Source organism: Scardinius erythrophthalmus (genome assembly GCF_964197995.2).
Source record: "Scardinius erythrophthalmus genome assembly, chromosome: 18".
Lineage (NCBI taxonomy): Eukaryota > Metazoa > Chordata > Actinopteri > Cypriniformes > Leuciscidae > Scardinius > Scardinius erythrophthalmus.
The window spans coordinates 13,626,455-13,647,619 of record NC_138238.1 but is presented as its reverse complement, the minus strand read 5'-3'; the positions used below and the strand labels follow the sequence as shown (position 1 = coordinate 13,647,619).

General features: G+C 37.6%; 1 protein-coding gene across 6 annotated transcripts in view; it reads left to right on the top strand.

Moving 5' to 3' along the window:
- arhgap12b (Rho GTPase activating protein 12b) overlaps positions 1–19,548 on the top strand; it is a 54,395-nt gene extending 34,847 nt beyond the window's left edge. For 3 of the 6 annotated variants that reach the window (XM_081393398.1, XM_081393397.1, XM_081393396.1), the window contains 16 exons: positions 5,259–5,519; positions 6,272–6,412; positions 6,500–6,580; positions 7,249–7,374; positions 9,250–9,311; positions 10,291–10,372; positions 10,781–10,903; positions 11,658–11,759; positions 12,564–12,662; positions 12,745–12,847; positions 12,926–13,042; positions 13,162–13,260; positions 13,372–13,449; positions 13,753–13,887; positions 14,845–14,950; positions 17,750–19,548. In XM_081393398.1, coding sequence (XP_081249524.1) covers positions 5,259–5,519; positions 6,272–6,412; positions 6,500–6,580; positions 7,249–7,374; positions 9,250–9,311; positions 10,291–10,372; positions 10,781–10,903; positions 11,658–11,759; positions 12,564–12,662; positions 12,745–12,847; positions 12,926–13,042; positions 13,162–13,260; positions 13,372–13,449; positions 13,753–13,887; positions 14,845–14,950; positions 17,750–17,924 — 1,890 coding nt within the window. In that variant the 3' untranslated portion in view covers positions 17,925–19,548. The remainder of the gene's footprint in view (positions 1–5,258; positions 5,520–6,271; positions 6,413–6,499; positions 6,581–7,248; positions 7,375–9,249; positions 9,312–10,290; positions 10,373–10,780; positions 10,904–11,657; positions 11,760–12,563; positions 12,663–12,744; positions 12,848–12,925; positions 13,043–13,161; positions 13,261–13,371; positions 13,450–13,752; positions 13,888–14,844; positions 14,951–17,749) is intronic. The other 3 variants (XM_081393401.1, XM_081393400.1, XM_081393399.1) reach the window with 1 other exon arrangement.
- Positions 19,549–21,165: the final 1,617 nt, after the last annotated feature.

The following is a 21,165-nucleotide window of genomic DNA, read 5'->3' as shown; positions in this document are numbered from 1 at the left end:
ACAAGGGTCCTTAAAGGAATGCGTGCATGGAATGAATAACCTTAATGGAACCTCTCTGAAATGATTAGTCAGTAATGGGATTTTGCAGTCAAATGTTGTTCTATAATGATCTCTGAACTTTATAAATCGACAATGTCTCAAAGGATAATGCAAGACCAAGACCCTATAGAAATGCATATTGGGGACCTTTTGTCCTGTTTCTTTTTTCATTCTCAAACACCCTACACACACACTGGTGAGGTGCTTAGGAAGGAAAGGAATGCAGGTTACCATGTTTGCACATAATCCTTCTTTGGCACACATTTTAATGGTCTAATGTGGACCCCTAGTGGCCAATCACAAGAAGAGAACAGCAGAAGTGTAAAAACATTATGACCAGTCATCATAGGTGAAGCGAATATCATTGGTCATATCCTAACATTGCTACATATTATGGTCTGGGTAGATTAGATGGTAAGTAAACCATCAGTTTCTTGTAGTCAATGTGTTGGATGCAGGAGAAATGAGCAGGAATAAAGATCTGAGCGACTTTGACGATGAATAAATTATAGCGAGGCGACTGGGTCGGAGTATCTCTAAACGGCAAGACTTGTGGGTTGCATAAGCATGATTAGAGTGGTTGGCACTTGGAGGATGATGGACAGATCCATGAATGGATGATGATTAATCGAAAGTTGAAAGAATATTTTCTTGCTTCAAGAAAATGTAACAAAAGCTTGCAGAATTTAGATTACAGCGACTGGTGCCGTTGCATCTATTGTACCTTTGTGCTGTCTGAACGAGAAGGCGTATGTGTGGAGTAGAAGCCGTCAGATTCCTGTGTGTGTGACTGGTAACCATAAAGGACTTCATTAGCATCCATATCTGAACATCTAATCTGAAAAAATCTCTGGAACATCAGACCAGTTGGCATTCATGTGTGCTAGTACTTTAGTTTGAACTCATATACATGCTTACAGACACACTTCAGTACCTGCAACCTGACTGCATTTATTAAAAGAGTCCATATTTAAATATCCTTTTGCCTATAGGGGTTTTAATTCATACACACTCACAGCTGTGACCTTGTATATGCGCGTGCTGTGCATTTCCTCTTGGGTGTGCTCTACAGATTTCCATGTGGAGGCATGTGGTTGAATATGGATTTGAATACGTTCATCTTTGTTTCTGTTTGTGCACGTACCATTGTACATACACTGAGTGACATGAACTTTGCTGTTTGAGATATTTTTGGGTCAACTTTCTTATGAAATGATCCAGTAGAGTCTTGCCTCTATTTGCAGATACAGTGTGCACGTGGTTGAAACCGAGCAAGAGACAGAGACAGATATGCAAACAAGGGTTGAGGTTTTGAATGCAGATATTTAGCTGGAGAGTTTCAGTATCTCCATTAGACTGAAGAGAAAAAGACCTTCAGCTCAAGAGACAAGCAGGAGTCAGAAGGTGAGATTTACCAATGTATTTTTTAATGTTTGATTTAATTTCAAGTGGTTATTATATTCAGAGGTGGGTAGAGTATCCAAAAACTGTACTCAAGTAAAAGTACAAGTACTTATAGAAATATTTACTCGAAGTAAAAGTAATAATCTTAATAGTTACTTGAGTAAGAGTAAAAAGTATCCAATGAAAAAACTACTTAAGTAGCTAGTTACTAGTTACTTCGGCTCATATATAGGCCTATGTATGTATGTATATATATATATATATAAGCATTATATTATTTAGATATTTGTAATTTAAATGACTATTATTATTATTATTATAATTAGATAGGCTATCTTTGCAACAAAAACAGAAGAGACAAGCATTATTTCTGCCATCTGTCCTTTGGTTTGTATAATAGTAACTTATACAACTACATTTGGATTATTAGACTATGTTGAAATAAAGTGAATCTGCAGAGTTTTGCATTTAAAGGCAGGGAACCATTAACACAGAGAAGAAAGAGTTAAATCTCTTCACATGTGCTCTCGCTCATGACCGCTACTGAACATCTGAACACAAACAACGATCAAATTCACATTGATAGATCTTCTTCTGTCTGTTCTCCAAAATGTAATCAAATGTATATTTCTGCAAGCATGTTTAAACCGGGTTGAAATTGTATATGGTGTGTGGATTGTGTCTGAAGATCTGGCAACTGGTCAACATTAGACAAACATATTGGTCCGATTATTCATAAAGGAGTTTTGGCCATGCAATTTACAGGAGTTTCCCGGGAGGTGTCCGGGAGATAGGGCTAAAAAACGGGAGAAACCCGGGAAAAACGGGAGTGTTGACAGGTATGGGTTAACTGTGTCTAAGGCAGACAAAGGCATTCGTTTTCAAGACGATTTCGCACACCACTGCGCAATACACACGAATTATCGCGGGATGGCGGGTGTTCATTTCATAAACTGTGGACAATGGTCGCTTATTTAATGTAGAAATTAAGCGTATAGGCCTATGTCCAAAAAACTGGTAATGTCATACTTTGTAGTAGTGCTATCACGGCATAATAATCAGTTTGGTTGTCAAATGTATTACCTTAAAGGTCCCGTTCTTCGTGATCCCATGTTTCAAACTTTAGTTAGTGTGTAATGTTGCTGTTAGAGCATAAATAATATCTGTAAAATTATAAAGCTCAAAGTTCAATGCCAAGCGAGATATTTTATTTAACAGAAGTCGCCTACATCGAACGGCCCGTTTGGACTACACCCCTCTACTTCCTTCTTTAATGACGTCACTAGAACCGTTTTTTGACTAACCTCCGCCCACAGGAATGCTCCCTCAACTCTACCGAAATTCGTTTATGTACTTGCGCACTTCTAATAACTTACTGTGTTTACTCAGCTCTTTAGGTGATTTTCTGAAGTAAAACTGACGCTTCATCTTTTGTGTGATGTAGGCTACAATAAACTTTATTAAACTCATCAGTATATGTTTGATCATCATTCAGACAGCAGACTTGTTGGCTATTAATAAATAATGGATACATACAAGCAGATGACAAATACGTTATAATAACCGTAATTAAACTACTAAACTATACCTGTTTCATCTCTATACAGCACTCTGACTCTGTAGGCATTATTGTCCGACTCGAACTGAACACCGTTACTGAGAGTTTCTGATATTATCATCATTCCGTGAGATGAAATTGTCCTGAGAGACTGAGCGCGAGCTCATGAAGCTCCTCCCCCTGGGTTGTCCAGCAGCAGCTTATTTGCATTTAAAGGGCACACACTAAAACAGCGCGTTTTTCTGTGACCCAAAAAATTACAATTTAAACATGCTGTAAAAAATGATCTGTTGGGTATTTTGAGCTGAAACTTCACATACACACTCTGGGGACATCAGAGACTTATTTTACATCTTGTGAAAAGGGGCATAATACGGGACCTTTAATGAAACGAAATCTAATGTATCGTTCTGTGGAATCATTCATTCGCAGACAGCATACGAACTAATAAGGACTAATAAAGATCTTCGTCGCTGGCAAACAATATGATGCATTTGCAGATATGCTTTCACTTGACTGGACTGTAGGTCCACGACCACTTCATCCAACGCTCTTGATGTTCTTAAATCTTCCAGTTACAAGTCCGAGTGTGAAACAGTGCAGAATGAGTGTGAAACAGTGCAGATTCAGTGCGTGAAGGAAACTGAACAAATCATTCAAACTGATTTGCAAACCAATTTAGACTAGAACTTGTTTGATGAAGTCTTTGAACACAATCGACTCAAAAGAGTGATTCATTTGTGAGTTGAGCATCGCTCATGCCCCAGAAAAAAAGTTCTGTAAGTCAGCTGGTCACGAACACAAATAAACCACAGCCACTTATCAAATAAATAAATATATGGACATAAAATATCAATTTCAGTTGATATTATTTGATTATGTACGCTGAAAGTGAACTAGCACAGTGTAGTTTAGTGACATAAATTAATATTTGACTGCCAGTCAGAAAGCATTTGGATGAATGTAATGTTGGGATTCTCTTTTGGAATGTTTTGCCCAACGCCACGCAGTCACACGGGACACTGGAAAATGTTAGAGCAGAGTCTATTATCACGATAAACCTTATTATTTCAGTATGACAGGAAGTCCCATATGTTTTCATGCATGGCAGGATGGATTAGCCAACAGGTCTATTTCCCTCTCTTCAAAATTCCCTGACTATTTGAGGTCTTTGCCAACTGGCCTTTCCATAAAAACAGGAATCGTGTCAGATTTTTTCAAAGGTTAGCAATCGGTCATTGCTTTGTTGGATTGGTCCTCCTCAGACATATGCCATGTCACCCAAGTGTAGCGTATGCGTTCACAGATACTGTATATACCCTCTATCTTGCACATCACTAGTTGCAGTATTAGGGTTTCAAGTCAAGTAGTCACTGGTGACTTTGCTGTTCTTACTCTCAGGTGAGAGACTGGCTTCTATTTCTGTTCTTCCTGTAAATGTGAGTTTTCAGTTGCTAAATTTTCCTGTGGTTTGTATTGTGTGGTGTGTTTATTATGTTGAAGCTCACAATGGGTTGCACCAAAATAACAGCGCCTTCAGCAGCGAGGAGTCAAGGACGTCATCTCTTTTATGGTAATGAGGAAGAGACACTTTCTAAAATAACTCTTTCAAACAACCGAAAGAGTGGCTGACTTCTTAATTGACCGACTTCTATACTTTTCTGTGTACCAAGTCCATCTGAACTATAGGACTGTTTTACTGTCATTATATTTACAATTGATTCATTTCTGAAACTTTTTTTCCAAAGCAACTTATTTATTAATCAAATATATGAATTATGTGTCTGCCAGGACTGATTGATCAATTTAAGTCATTTAAAAAATGAAGTACAGATGATTATTCTGTGATGTCTGGATCTTTTGAAACTGCTTTTTTAACTGGCTCCTCCTGTTGTTCTCGGTCTCTTTCTTGGTAAATCATATGCAAATATTTCCATGCTTAATGTCTATCTTTACTGAATTCTCCCCGTGCTTTAAATGAACAGCGTGGACGTCCAAGCCAGTTGTCACTCAGCCATGGAAGCATCAATAAAATAATTTGCAGATGTTTCTCTGGCAGAATCAATAACAGTTTTACTTGCTGCTTTTGTTTCTCTTGGCCTTTTTGCTTTGTCAGATGTGTGCACTGTGCATTTGAGACATTTACATTCAAGCTGCTAAACAAAATGTTGATTTTCATGCAGAACTGGAGAGACATTTTTCTTTTCTTTTGACAATTTTCCTCTGACTTGCTGCTCTTTCTCTGTTTTGTCCTCAGGGTATATCTCCCACCGGACAGGGTCGACCCGAGTCCCCCGTGTACACAAACCTCCAGGAGTTGAAGATCTCTCAGTCATCTCTCCCACCTATTCCCGCGTCCTCCCCTCTGCACATCCTGGGCGACTGGGAAACGCACAAAGATTCGAGTGGAAGAAGCTTCTACTACAACCGCACGACTCAAGAGAGGACCTGGAAACCACCCCGCTCACGAGACAACGGGGTCAGTCGCGGGGACACGTCCAACACTGGAGACATGGAGGTAACAAACAACTGGAAAAATGTACACTGAAAAATCCATGTCGGTCAACTGTGTTAAATATTTCTTGATTCCATATGTCTTTATGCTAATGTGAGTGCGACTGTGTGCCCACATGCTTGTGCATGTGAAAGTTTGAACTAGGCCAAAGTTGAAGTAGGTCTTCAGTCTATATTTAAGCCTTTGAAAAATGCTGTTCATATATTTAAGCTTCAACAGGCAGTTGACCCAGCTTCAGAGAGAACAGAGTGGAGCAACTCATTCTCTGCTGAGATACTATTATTATGGATTATTATTTAAAATGACAAAAATAATGTTAGTTAAGTTGTTCTGGATACTGTAAGAGCTAACATGCATGTCTGTGTTTACGAGAGTAAATTGTTTGACCCGTTTCCTGAGCTCGTTTAAGACAGCCTTATCTGAGGTGTCGATCTAAGTTTCACTCTTTCCATTGTCCGTAGCTGCCATCTAGTGGTGAAAACTTAAATTTGGGTGTAATAAAAGTGGGGCTTGGTATATTTTGTTTATCAGTTAAAATATTATCGGTTACACATGCACTATATTGGTTTTAAAATGTATTATTATTTTCTAAATAATAATAATAATTATAACTACTGTAAACATTGCCAGTGTCGTTAGCACCATGCTATAGTGTCGAAGTTACTTAAATAAATGCTTTTATCTTTTTTTTATGATTCACTTTGTCCTTCTGCCATATTTGTTTTCTCATTCTCTTGTCCCACTGTCTTCTATAGCATTTGTCCTCTGAGGAGAACTGTCCCAGTACACACTCCAGTCAGTCAGACAGTCAGTACGGATCACCCCCTAGAGGCTGGTCTGAGGAACTCGATGAACATGGCCACACACTCTATGTGTCTGAATACACCAATGAAAAGGTGCTGGAAAGAGCTGCTTACACACCAAAATCTCTTTTTTGTTATGAATGATACATAGTGTAACAGATATTTTTCTTTGTTTGGTAGTGGATTAAGCATGTGGATGAACAAGGACGGCCGTATTACTATAGTGCCGATGGATCCCGTTCAGAATGGGAGTTACCAAAGGTAAGTTAAACATTTTCACAGGTACACCCAGACAATCTTTTTCCTGTATTTAAATCATGTGGTGTTCATTGCCTGCTTTAGCTCTAGTGTTAACCAGGAGGGTAGGAGGTTTACCAGGAAAATCTAAAAGTAACCCTGATTCCCTAATCGAGTTAGTCGAGATCAGTGTCTCTAGTGCCTCAGAGGCACTGTTTATCGGAGCACACTCTCTTCTTTTATTACACATAGTCTTACACTCATTCCATATAACATATACACACACATGCTGTGCTCTGGGGGGCTGTGCGGCTTGGGCGGGCTTATGTTCGGAGGAGGGGATCTGAGCGCACATGGTGCTGTGGACGGTGAGGGGAGAGGTACGACAGCGGCTGTTCTCTATTCTTTTCTGTGTTTTTTATCACTGTCTATACTTATTTCATATATAAATTAACCAACCTTTTTTGTTAGTTTCTTCAAAACATTGTAGAATTGTGTATAAATAGATGCAGACAATCCCACTATATTTATGAAATTTGCATAGTGTTTGGAGGCTATTAATGTGGATAAAATCCTCTACATTTTGAACTGGAGCTCCGTCCCCTCGAGTCCCCCCCATTTCCAGTAAGATCTGGCTTTATTCTATGGTTTTAACACTTTCACTTTCTCTTTTCCTTCCTGTCTGTTCCCAGTACAATCTCTCTCCTCCAATCTCTGAAGAAGCTCCTAAGAGTCACAGTTTGGAAAGGAAGCAGCAGGAACCCATTGTGCTGACCAAGTGGAGACACAGCACATATGTGCTGGACATCACTGATAAGGTACACGTCTATGTTGTTGGACACAAAGTGTTCTTCCTTAGCACAACCAAACAGTCTACAGCTCTCTTTTGTGTAATATATACATACAATATATATATATTTTTTTATAGAAGTCTTTATAGAAGTGATAGAAGTAAAATATTGTGAAATATGATTAAAATGTAAAATAAATGTTTTCTGTTTGAAAATATTTTAAATGTAATTTATTCCTGTGATGGCAAAGCTGAATTTTCAACATCATTACTCCAGTCTTCAGTGTCACATGATCCTGCAGAAATCATTCTGATATGCTGATTTAGTGCTTAAGAAACATTTCTTATTACGATTACAGCTGAAAATGGTTGTGCCTCATAATTTTATTGGCTGTTCTTAGTATTTATTTACTCAATAAAACTGTTGTACAGTATATATATATATATATATATATATATATATATATATATATATATATATATATATATATATATATATATATATATAATGAAACAAACTACTCCAATAGACCAGCACTTAATGAAAGTAACATAACTGCTTTGATGTTCATTGCCCTGGGTTATGACTTTTTGTGTGTTTATTGTTATTATTGACTCCCAATGTTTCCCATACATTGATTTATCTGTGGCGGCCCACCACAATATCAACAATGACCGCCACAAATAGATGTCGTTCTTCTTGCTTCCCATTCAAGAGGCCGAGGTCCACCCACCACAGTTTCCCAAAATCCTGTGGGGAAACACTGACTCCATTTATGTAACTCTCAGGACCTCTTTTACTATGAAAACCAGCATGTAGCCTAAAAGCCAATTTGGAGGCTGTCAAAGTCATTTTTCCCCCACACAGAAGCCAGTGAAGATTAACACATACCAAATATATTTCCTATAGGAGAGCGTGAGTTCTTAACCTCAGTGCATGTGTTTTGTATTTTATTTTGTCAATCACTCATGCTGGTTCTATAAAGATGCTAAATGAAACAAGCCTGGCATTATGTTCCTCTTGTGTCACACAATGGTTTTCATTCCAGCTGCCATTCAAAAACAGATGGTTGAGCGTGAACCGCCTCACCGGGGGCTTCAGTCTGTCACTGTACAAAGTTAGTCACCTCATTATGCTGTAACCAATCAGATGTGATTACAGACTTCTTGATTTCTTCACTTCCCAAATTGAAGTGTTTCCATGCGAATCAAGGAAATAAATCAGTAGGGTTAATCAAAACCTGCTCAAAATGTGCACTTCATGATTTGTACATGATTTATGCTTATTTCATGTATGCTTGCGTCTGCTGCCTTTATACTAACTTCTTTTATCACTTACATGTCAACAACATCTTGTCCAAGTTCTTACAAATAATTCAAGATTTGAGATAACCGTGATTCTTACCATTATCTGTCATGTAAGCCCTTTTCTCTTAGGAAATTCTTAACTACCTTCAGAATGGATCTAACCTCTTTTTATATTCATCCTCTAACCCTGTTTAACACTGCACGTTTTCTGCTTTATGACTTACAGGAGTCTGTAAATGCCAAACACAGCTCTCTTGAATCAGACTCGTGTCCCTCTTCACCAAAACACCCCTCTACCGTTAGTATAACCCATAACCTGTGAATGTGCCTTTTCAGTGTAGTAACATTCAGTTCTCTTTTAAATGCATGTTGTCATCTGAATTAACAATTCAATTTAAATTGCCTAATTTAAATACTACTACTACTACTACTACTACTACTACTACTACTACTAAACTACTAATTTATACTCTATAGTATTATAATAATACAGTATTCTTATTTTATGTATTTATTTACTTTTTGTTTAATCGGTTTCCCTTTGATTTTTTTTTTCTTTTCTTTTAATTTTTATTCATTTTTCTCCTCTCTGTAGCCCTCAGAAAAGTGTGGTGTTCTCAATGTCACCAAGATCACTGAACATGGCAAGAAAGTCAGGTAATTTATCTTTAATAGGTATGGGGAAATAGACATACTAAAATAGTAATATTTCTGCATTATGCCGTATTTAATTTTTTCTTAAAAGAAAAAGCCTTTTTGTGGCCTCTAATATTGATTGATGCTACAAATAATGAATCGTGCTAAATTGAAAAATGGTCATTAAAGTGGTTAATTATGTTTTTTCAAATATTACCTTTAATGCAGTATGTAATACAGCTGTTTGTGAATATAAAAGGTCTGCAAAGTTTTAAAGATCAAAGCAAACGACAAATAAAGTTATTGTCTCATCAATAAATCAATTCTGAACTGTCGAAACGGGTTTTCAGTAATTTCAGTCTCACTTCATGTTACAAACCTACGCAGGTTTGTAACACATTTACATAATGCCGACCTATGGTCCTCATTGGCTGTTCGCGAACAACAACTGCTTTGACCCGCCCTCAAACACTGTAGCTGTAGCTGAAACTGGAAGAGTTTGGTTCGTGTTGTCAACATGTCCAGAAGACGCTGTTTTCTGCACTGCGAAAGCAAATCCACTTTACTTGCTTTTTCTAAGCAAGGACTTGATACGCCATCATTACTGTTCGTATCCCTGAGTATGTATACAAGTGCCGATGAAGCTTCCAGAGCTGAAATTCAAATATGGTAATGGACGTTTTGTTTCCGACATGCTCTGTTTTCTGAACAGTCTGACCAATCAGAGCAGAGTAATAGAAGGGGTTGATGCTTGATCTAGAGAGAAAAGAGGTGATACTGCGATATATATTATGAGAAAATTATTGTTTTTGACCTTGGATGCATGTAAACCTATTGTAGGAGACCTTCAAAACAAAATTAGGACTAGGAGCCTTTAAAATAGCATAATAGGAGCACTTAAAAAACATATTATGCAGTTCTTGGTGATTCTCTTTTCTAGTTTCTTATTTTCTCTTTAGAATAGTGACACAGATGCTCTTATTGTTTTATTGTCCTGCAGGAAGAATTGGGCTTCCACCTGGACTGTCCTGCAGGGATCCTCTTTACTCTTTGCAAAGGGTCAGGGCAGCGCCACCAGCTGGGTATGTATTCATGCCAGGTTACAATGGCCCATTGCTCTGGGGCAAATGTGCAATTTTCCTCTTGAATAGATTGATAGATCAGTGTATTTGACCTTGGTAGTCTGTAGTAACAGTTGACAGCGTAACTTCAATCGACATGCTTTGAATACTGGCAGGCTCCTCCATAGTCTGCCGCAAATGTACTGAGCAAACTGCATTCAGCACTCAGCAAGTGTGAACGAAAAGACGCCTGGATGCTTTTACGTAATAAAGTAGTACTCAGATTTACTATAAATATTAGCTCTCTTGGCGATTTGTACCTCTCTCCTTCGTTTATATCTCCCATGTGTGTTGTGAGTGTGTTTTCATGCATCATCACTCTCTTTATGTTCTTTTCCTTTCTTTCATTTCTTCTCTGTCTCTTCAAAGTCGTACTGCCGCAACGGTTCCTTTCCTGAACTCCTCCTTTCATTGCTAAGTAACTGGAAGCGTTCGATTAAGCCCCGGCCTGCTGTGTCCTATACGCACTGTAGACGCGGCCGGGCTCCTTCTGTATGTGTCAGCCTCTCTGAACCGAATAATTGTGCCCTCTATGCTGATCTAGGAACAGTTTTGCTCAGATTAAAGATGACTGCAATTTGTAATGGTTTCAAATAGGATAGAAATGTATTTGATATAATTTAACTTCATTATGTAATTATAATTTAATTTAAGTTCTGTGATGCAGAGCTGTTCTGAGATCAGCTGAGCAGGGCAGCCTGTCCCCCATTTTATTTGTGCACGTTCTACTTTCTGCCTGTGCGTCTCACTTATCGCCCCCTGCTTTGTGCTTGAAGTCAGTTCCTCCTGCAAGAGAGGCTGAATTTAAAACGGAGTTAGTAAATGAAAATGGTTGCACTAAGAACCTTATGTTTGCTGGCATGCATTTCTGCATAATCAGACTCATTTATTTTATGCTATTTGAATGTATTATCACAACATACAAAGTGGAGCTTAGCATTGCGCAAAGCAAAATATGAGAATGTTCTGTGCAAACCTGGGCCATGAATTATAAAACAGTGAAGCGTGTGCATTGTGAATTTAATATTCAAGTCTAACCTATTAGTGGTCGTTCCCTGGCACCCATAACTAATTGACACTTAAAATGTAGCGTGCTCCGTAACTCGCTTTTGAACAGGAACAACAATATAGCTCACGTTTAACAGCACTGGACTAAAGACAATCCTAAATAACTCACATGATGATTAATTAATGGAAAGTGCCCTGGGTTTAGACTGAGCTGTTTAATTTACCTTTGTTATTACAGTTTGGAGGCAACCAGTCCAAACCGGAATTCACAGTGGACCTCCGAGGAGGTTCGGTTGAGTGGGCATCCAAAGAAAAGTCCAGCAAGAAACATGTAATTGAGGTGAGAGTCAGCTGATTTTACCTCTGAATTTCTCAATATCTTCAACATTGTTGTAAACATTAGTAGAAGATAAAGCAATAAGCCATGAGATACTGTTGGTTACAGTGATTTTATCACTTGCACAGGTTGTTTTTACATTGCCTAGAACTCTTAACCCGGTCAAATTACAGTATTTCACAGTAATTCAACCATTACTGGCTTATTACTTTAATAATACATGTTTTTTTTATTTAACGGCAACAGCAATACTATAAGACAACAGTGGTGAACTGTCCATTTCTTATTTTATTAGTTATTTAGTATTTGTGAGATATTATGCGAGTTATTAGTAATGAAAATCCAGGTAGCATACTGTAATACAGTTACGTTAGCATAACTGTAGCATGTTTATGATTGCCAAGCACCATAGCAACTACACATTTATAATTTAAGTTTTCCCAAGATTAACTGTAATATTTCAGTAACACTTTGGTTTAGGGTCCAATTCTCACTAGTTGCTTATTAGCATGCGTATAACTAGGATATTGGCTGTTTATTAGTACTTATAAAGCACATATGAATGCCTTATTCTGCATGACCATATTCTACATCCCTTAATCCGACCCAATACCTAAACTTAACAAATACCTTACTATTAATAAGCAGTAGTTAGGAGTTTATTGAAGAAGTAGTCATGGTTAATAGTGAGAATTGGACCCTAATCTAAAGTGTGACCAATATTTCTTACTGTAACTGAATCTGTCCTGACACCTGCCTTTGCCTGATATGATCCCACTGACCTGATATGAACTTTGACCCCCGCAGCTGAAGACACGAGTGGGCACAGAGCTGCTGATTCAGTCTGAGATTGACAGTGTTATAAATGACTGGTTCAGAGCGCTTTCTGAAACCATCAACACACATGTGAGTGATATACACAACACAGTGCAAAAATATGAAATAAACTATTCAAAATCACACTGTAATGACGATGCATGTGTTGTAGGCGTGGGAGTCTGATGAAGCCATCGAAGAGGACATGCCTGAGTCTCCTGGAACTGAGAAACACGACAAAGAGAAAGACCCCAGAGACTCAAAGAAAAACAGAGGTACAAAGGACATAAATTTGTCAAATAAATCATAACTACATATAGGGTTTGTGCTGAGTCCTGTGTGTGTTTGTGCAGTAGTGAAGAACCCCAGCATGGAGTCGTCTGAACAGAAGAAGACCAGAGTGAAGCTGAAGAAGTTTCTCACACGGAGACCAACCTTACAGGCTGTCAGGGACAAGGGCTACATAAAAGGTAACAAACCCTGATATAAAGCAGCTAACAAGACTTTTTAAGCATTTGTGAATGATGTACATAAAGAGGAAGTGGTTCTGTTAGAAGACACCTCTGGTAACCCTCCTGTCTGTTCTCAGATCAAGTGTTCGGCTGCAGTTTGACTGCCTTGTGTCAGAGAGAAGGCACTTCTGTGCCTCATTTTGTCAAGACGTGCATTGAGCATGTGGAGAATACAGGTACTTATTTGTGTGTTTCATTGATTGTGATTGATTATTAATACACTCTTTGAGTTGTCATTCTCAGACTACATCCACTTCCCGTCTAATTTCTCTGCATCTTTTTCTCAGGCTTAAATGTTGATGGCTTGTACAGAGTCAGTGGAAATCTGGCCGTCATACAGAAATTGCGCTTTGCCGTCAATCATGGTAGGGATTTTTTTCTTTTTTTTTTGTAAAGTGATACAATCTTGCAAACAGGTCTCACAAATCATTGTTATTGTTAGCTAAAACTAAAATCAAATCTATTAAGAATTATTTTCAGTCATTTGAAATGTTGCCTTAGCGTCTAACTAAAATAAAATGAGTACTAAAATTACTAAACTGAAAAAAATAATAATTTAAACTAAAATTAAAATGAAAGCTAATTACAAACATTCAGACAGAAAATGACTCTTTCCAGTGGTTTATAAGTTTCTCCTTGTTATAAAGGGTGTGTTTATATATCTGCAGATGAAAAGGTGAATCTGGAAGACAGTAAATGGGAGGATATCCACGTGACTACAGGTGCTCTGAAGATGTTTTTCCGGGAGCTTCCAGAGCCTCTGTTCACCTACACATCCTTTAATGACTTTGTCGAAGCCATTAGTGAGTTCTTTCATTTCTCTGTTTGGACTTTTTTTGGAAGTACTTGTTTGATTGATTCACTAACAGACATAACTAGGTTTCATATGAGCTGGAAAAGTTTGATTACTTTTTTTTTTTCTTTTTTTTTTTTTGGCTTTGTTTGGGTTTTCCTTGAACTTTTACAAATCTTTAAAAAATATATATCTTACTGATCCCAAACCTTTAAACAGTAGTGTAAAAATTGTTCTTTAGATGCTCTTATTAAAGGAGAACTCCGGTCAATTTTAACATTGAGCTAATTTTTTTGTAAATTTGGAGTGCTGTCAATACAGAGAACAACAACAAAAATCGGTGTTGCCTACACCGTGTTATCCTCTTTTTAAAATTTGCACCCTGTTGACTTCAATGGGGCAAGTTTTAAACCTGCTTTTAGCCTCTTAACATCCTTGATGTGTCATTACAAGTGCACAGCTAATGTGAGTGATTCCTTCAGAGTGAACACGGGTGAATCTGACTGCAGTAGATGTGAAAGATATTAATAAAAATGATGTTATTTCAGCCAGCGCACATACCTGTATTTACATCCTGTTTTCAGTTGAAGTCCATAGCGTGAACTCGACAATCGATTAAGAGGCTAAAAGCAGGTTTTAAACTTGCCCCATTGAAGTCAACAGGGTGCAAATTTTAAAAAGAGGATAACTCGGTGTAGGCAACACTGATTTTTGTTGTTGTTCTCTGTATTGACAGCACTCCAAATTTACAAAAAAATGAGCTCAATGTTAAAATTGACCGGAGTTCTCCTTTAATAAGGGAACAGCATTTATTATTATCCACCCAGAAGACTAATAAAGCATCAACCACAAGAGGGAGCAGTTTGACTTGGGAAATAGTTTTTCCAGTTCCCAGAGCTGGATTATCCAGAGCATCTCATTCTCAACAGTCCTAATCCTACTCTTTTTCATTTTGCTTGTTTTTCAGAAAACTCCGATTACAAGCAGCGAGTCCAATCCATAAAAGACTTGATCAAACAGTTGCCAAAACCCAATCAGGAAACAATGAAAGCGTTATTTAAACACCTAAAAAGGTAAGGAACTGCACCTGACATTGTTTTTACTGGAACTTTTGTGTATTATACACTGGGCCATTTATTGCAAGGATTGATTTGTCATTTTGAGTTAATAAGCCTTCCTTTCCAAGCCAATATCATTCATTATTGATTTGGGGCCATGCTGGTGTGTGTGATTGTTGGAGGTGAGGAGGGTGTGGTCGGTGCTCTGCACAGCAAGCCTCTATCGAGTTATCTCACTGTATCCATTACTGGGACAGACCTGGAGACTAGCCAGCTACATCATTATGAGAGAGAGAGAGAGAGAGAGAGAGAGAGTGGGACAGGAAGAGACTGGAGGGAGGGTCTACACCACAACCGACTGATGCATTGCCATTGGCACTGAGGTGTGTGTGTGATGCACGAGCCACAGAGAGAGAGAACATGAAGGGCTGCATGGAGGAAAGCGTGAGGTGCGGTGGTTAATCTAGGTCTGCGCTTGTGATGCAGCAGGAATGTAATTCAATTAGTTAACGGCCTGTGTAAACAGCTCTCGACTGTGACATCAACCTTGGGAGCTTCACAGGAAACGGCAGATGTGGAGAACGCAACTGTTATGTTGCTGATGCTCTTTTAGTATACGTCATGTAGTGTTGAGTATTAGCATGAAGTGATGTCCTCTTTCTGGCATAGATCTGCCTATTTAGACAGGAACAGACTGATTGATATTGAAAATCTTTCTTTCTTTGTTTGTAATAATGCACTGATATTACAATTCTGGCTGATAATAAATACATATACCATTTTGCCTGAATAAATAAAACACTAAAAACTAAAATCAACTGTTTTATAGTGAATTTAGTATGAAAAATGTATCATTTTGAGATTTGATAAAGTTTACATGTTTTATGTAGTTATTATGTTTTTAAAGATTAAGTTTTCGATTTTGGCAAATATAACCTAAATGTAAAAATAGAGGATATGAGCATGCACGAGTAAATATCCAATATTGACCGATAAATAATAAATAAAAATAAAACAATAACAACTGCCTGAATATCTCATCAATACATTATTTATGTCTGTAATAAATTCCTGAAAAAAATACATAATTGAATTACTCTACCGTTCAGAACTTTGTAGTTGGTAAGATATTTTATTGTTAATTTATTAGATTAAAAAAAAAAAGTGTTGTAAAATAGCCTTACAATAGAAAAAAACTGTTTTCTGAAATTTTCAGCAGTCATTACTGTAGCCTTCAGTGTCACATGATTCTCATCTCATGTACTACTTAGTATTTTTTTCAGAATACTTTTACGAATACAACGTCTTCTATAGAAATGAACACTTTTGTAACATGCTATATGTCTTTACTGTCACTTTTGGTCAATTTAATGCATCCTTGCTGAATAAAAGTAAGAGTAATTTCTTCTCTTCAAAAAAAAAAAAAAGATTTTTTTCAGGCATCATGCTGTTGTGCTTCAAGAGCCAACCCAGTCTTTCATCCATTACTAAAACTGCTCTTTTATCTTTCTTGTCGATTTAGGTTTATGAAGTAACTTTTTATAACTATAAATTGTTAACTCCACCTATGTTATCACATCCATTCCAAACCTTAAAATAATCATGAGCTATAAAGCTGCTTCCTCCGTGGCAGGTGAGAGTCACATGAATCTTTAATCACTCTGGGCTTTCTTTAGGGAGTTGTCTCGTTTGGTCTAGTGAGGTCTGTTCTTTTCTACTGTATATTTCAACTTTAATTTTGCTCTTAGCCTTGTGAAGGACAGCAGTCAAAGTGTCCCTTGCTCCCTCTCTTAGAGATTCCCATAATCTCTTGTAAATCTAACATGACAACACTATATTTAGTCGTGTCTGTTCATGCACATCGTTTTAAAGTGATAGTTCACCCCAAAATGAAAGTTTTGTCATTACTTACTCACCCTCAAGTTCTTCCAAACCTGTATGAGTTTCTTTCTTCCACTGAACACAAAAGAAGATATTTTGAAGAATGTTGGTATCCTGACAGTTGACGGCACCCAGTGACTTCCATAGTAGGGAAAAAAATACTATGGAAGTCAATGTCACTTGTCTGGTTGCTTACATTCTTCAAAGTATCTTCTTTTGTGTTCAACAGAGGCAAGAAACTCGACAGGTTTTGAACAACAAGATAATGAGTTATTGGTGACAATTTCATTTTTTTGTGGGGACATCACCTTCACACCTTTAGTATACTTACTTCAGGCTTCTCTCAAAGTTAAAACGAAGTGGGAAAAAAACAAAGAAAACTTTATTTTCTCTGTACATATAGAGTGAATCATTTTCCCCATGTTGTTGTATGATGTGCCTTACTGTGTAATTCTGAATGTAATTTGAGACCGGCGTTGAGTCTCAATCGTAATTGCTATATCAAACACGCACAATGACATTTGCCTTTGCTCCATTTGCATTTAAATGGCTCTCAGTCTACTGTAATTCAAAATGGAGGATGGAGGCATAGTGTTCCAGAAAAATTACGGTCTGACATTTTGCTGTTGCAGGGAAAAGGCATCTGTATTTATGTAATTTAAGCACAATACCCAAACATTTTTATTTAAAAGGAAAATCGCTGGAGTTGGGAGGATTTGTCATTTTAATGTGGAGTAGATCGTTTTGCGGGTGTGGTTAAGAAAACAAAAATGCATTAACCTGCTACAAATTCACCTTTCGTGATTTGTTTGTCAGCCAAACGGAAGCTCTTTAGTGGTAAAAAATGAAGCTGTTCTGTTGATGATGGTTACATTTTGAACCAATTTACAGGAAAGCAAGGGAAGACTCTCAGACTCTCTCTGTGTTTTTCAGAGTGATCGATCACGGCGAGGTGAACAGGATGACGACCCAGAGCGTGGCTATCGTGTTCGGCCCAACCCTGCTGAGGCCGGAGATTGAGACGGGCAATATGGCGGTTCATATGATCTATCAAAACCAGATTGTAGAACTCATCCTTCTGGAGTATGAGAACATTTTTGGGAGGTAGAACATCTCTAAGTGAATCAATGCCAGAAGTTTAACATCTCATATCCATCGCACAAACACGCACCACTGCTGTGGACCAAGCCTAAAAGTGTATATAAACAAACATGAGTGGATTTACTGTGACTTATGACTGGATATAAGCAAAGAAAATGAATACAGGAAGGTTATTTATGCACTTAATTTTTTTTTTTTTTAATTGAGGATATACAAAATTTTCATTTTTTCCATTTGGATCGTCATTCCTTGGCTTAGAATAAGCTGGATGGACTTTTGGACAATTATGGATGGTCATTAGTTTCCTTTATGCACTCTTTTTTTTGGGGGGAAATTTGAATATTTTCCTAAGTTGGAAACTGGAATGGACTTTATTTTAGCCAGTATTGACAACTAGAATGAAAACTGACCGAGCAGACACTTTCAAGTCTCACCAGATTGAGTTTTTTTTTTTTTTTTTGCTGTGAAATGTTTAACTGATTTTGGGGTTTCATTCATTGAGACACGTGTCTGACTTGCATCTGGGCTCTCTCTGACTCAGAATTTTTGTTTTCTTCATTTTTTTCCTGTGGAATAAGCTGAAAGTGCACTGTATTAGGAGACAGTATTATTTGACAATGACTACTGACCGATGGATAATGGGGTCGATTAAAATGGACAATGATTAATAATCAGTATTAGGGAAAGACTCTGGGAAAAATCTCTTTTCCCAGAGTGTTTTCTCCATATCCACCCATGTTTGCCCTCCATCTGCACTTCCCCAAAGTTTACCGGAAAGGCCATGTGCCTCTTGCTTCAGGACGTCACGCTACTGGATAACAGACATGCTCATCACACTGTGTCTTTTGTGTTATCCGACAGAGAAACTCCTTTTTAATTCAATGGCCCTCCCTTTAATGAAATATCAGGACTTTCGTGTGCTTTAGGTCAAACCTGTGTTGTTTCCTTGGAATAAATGGACTGTGTTGTGCCGAATTGTGAAACAGTATGCAGGAGAAACAGGTTGTTTTCCAGATGTAAACCTGATATGCGTTGTGTAGTTCAAAAGCAACAGAAACAGTCAGAGAGCTCGTGTCTCGCCCTCGTATCTCTCGGGCTTACTGGAAAAAGAAAGGTGAGATGCTTATATCGGCATTTAGGCCTTACACAGTTTCAAATCAATACCGAAAAATATTCATCTCCGGTTTCCTGCTCTGCCCCTGGATGGAAAGCTGCTTGATAACAAATTGACAGGATGGTACTGGAAATAGTACTGCAGTTAGTGTTAACTGAAGGTACGCATGGTAAACGCCGCCTTTGTCTTGTTTTTAACCAAATTCAGAAAGTATATGTACAGACTACTTCAACAAGAACTTGAACCCTGTTGTACAAAGAAAGAAAAATACCAATAATAGTTGAAGTGTAATGGCTTGAAGTTGTGTGTCAATAACAAGTGAAAAGATCTAATATTGTTGATGTATGGAAAAAAAGAAATGAGTGATGGGTGGGGCAAGGGAGGGGTGATGTCATCACGCATTGTGAACTGCACATTTTGAATGTAATTTTCAGACTAACTGCTATTTCTGAAATTGATGTTTAATCCTAATTAAAAAGACAAAAACTCATGGATAATATTAAAGTGATAATGCCTGAGTTATTAGTCTAGTGTTTATTTTCATTGCTCATGTGTCATTCATCTCGATATTGCAGAAACTGGTAATATGAAATGACGCAGGGAACTATCAACCGTTCCCTTCTTTTTAATACAGTGATTTATAATATAAAATTAAATCCGGTTTGTTTGAGCAGAGCAGATTGTGCAGAGCTTTTATGTGTTTTTAAACCCTTTTTTCAGTAGCTTCAGTAAAACGCTGGCGTAATTAGTTTAATTTAAATCACACTTTAGCTAAATATTCATCTCATTAAAGCTTAAATTTATGTTTAAAAATGTGTTATTTCAACTTAAAGTATTCATGCTGCCTTAAAATTTTAAGTTTAGTCAGCTTGAAATGTGAAATTGTACTAAGTGACAACTTGGATATTTGAGTTGTCTACACTTAAAATTTAAGGCAGAACAAAAACTTGCTTTAAGTTAAAACAACAACTTTTTTTTTACAGTGTAGCAGCTACATTTAACTCACTCTGTTTTTCTAGACAGGACCACCTTTAATTAGTGAAAAAGTGACTTGGAAAATGACAGAATCGAGACAGGGTGGTGATCAAACCAAACACCTGCTAGAAACCATGACTTCAAAAGAGCAAGACTTTCCAAATGAGAAAACAATTAGCTCATATCCATAATTCATAGCTCTGACCACACTCTGCTGCAGCCTGGGCCCTAGAGGTGTCTGAATTGCACACCATATGCTGCTGCGTGTCTGTGGGGCAGAGGTGCCAGGAAAACCCCTGGTCTTGTGTGTCCGTGGAGGCCAAAGTGTGGTGAGGAAATATGAGAAAGCCATTATGACCCATAAAACATTCATGGCTCTGACTCTTCTTTTTTTTTCCCTCTACATGTCTATCATTTTCTATGTCGCTGCATCTTGCCACCTGATCAGAATGAATGACAGACTCTGACCAAGAACATGTTTGTGTGCCTAAAGCATGTATATGACTGAAGACTTTCATAAACGATAATCGAGTCTTCTCTGAATTCGCTTCTACTGGGATTCATTTTCATATTCTCTGTTTTGGAGCCCAAACTAAACTGAGTAATTGTGTTCATTAAAACACACATGGAACAATTTCATGCATTTGCTGCTTTGTGCAACTTCTCTGATGAGAAATAAAAATTCGCTGTTGTTAAAGCCGGCTGAATGAGCCTATCAGATCAAGAAAAAAGCCACATTTTCTAAAATCCAATCACATTCATCTTTGACAGCAACACAACTTGTAATTTGCATGTATGGGGAGGGCAGATGAAAAAATTCATTTGACATGGTAACTACTATTATAGGGCCATATAAATGTACAAACTCTATTTGTGGGCTGTAAATCTTTATGCATGCAGCCTGAATGACATTTACAGAAATGTCCTAGTAGCTGATAAGCATACGTCTGCTGTGTAACTTTAAGCATTAAATGTAGTAGATGTCTCTACTACATTTAAGATGTCTCCTGTGCGAAATTATTGACCATTAATGCAAATTTTGCACAGAGATGTAACCCAAGCCGAATATGGAACAAACATGATATTGCAATCCACTTCCTCTCCTTAAGTGTCTTTTATAAGGCAATTGTGTAAATATTGATGGTACTTTCATGTAAAG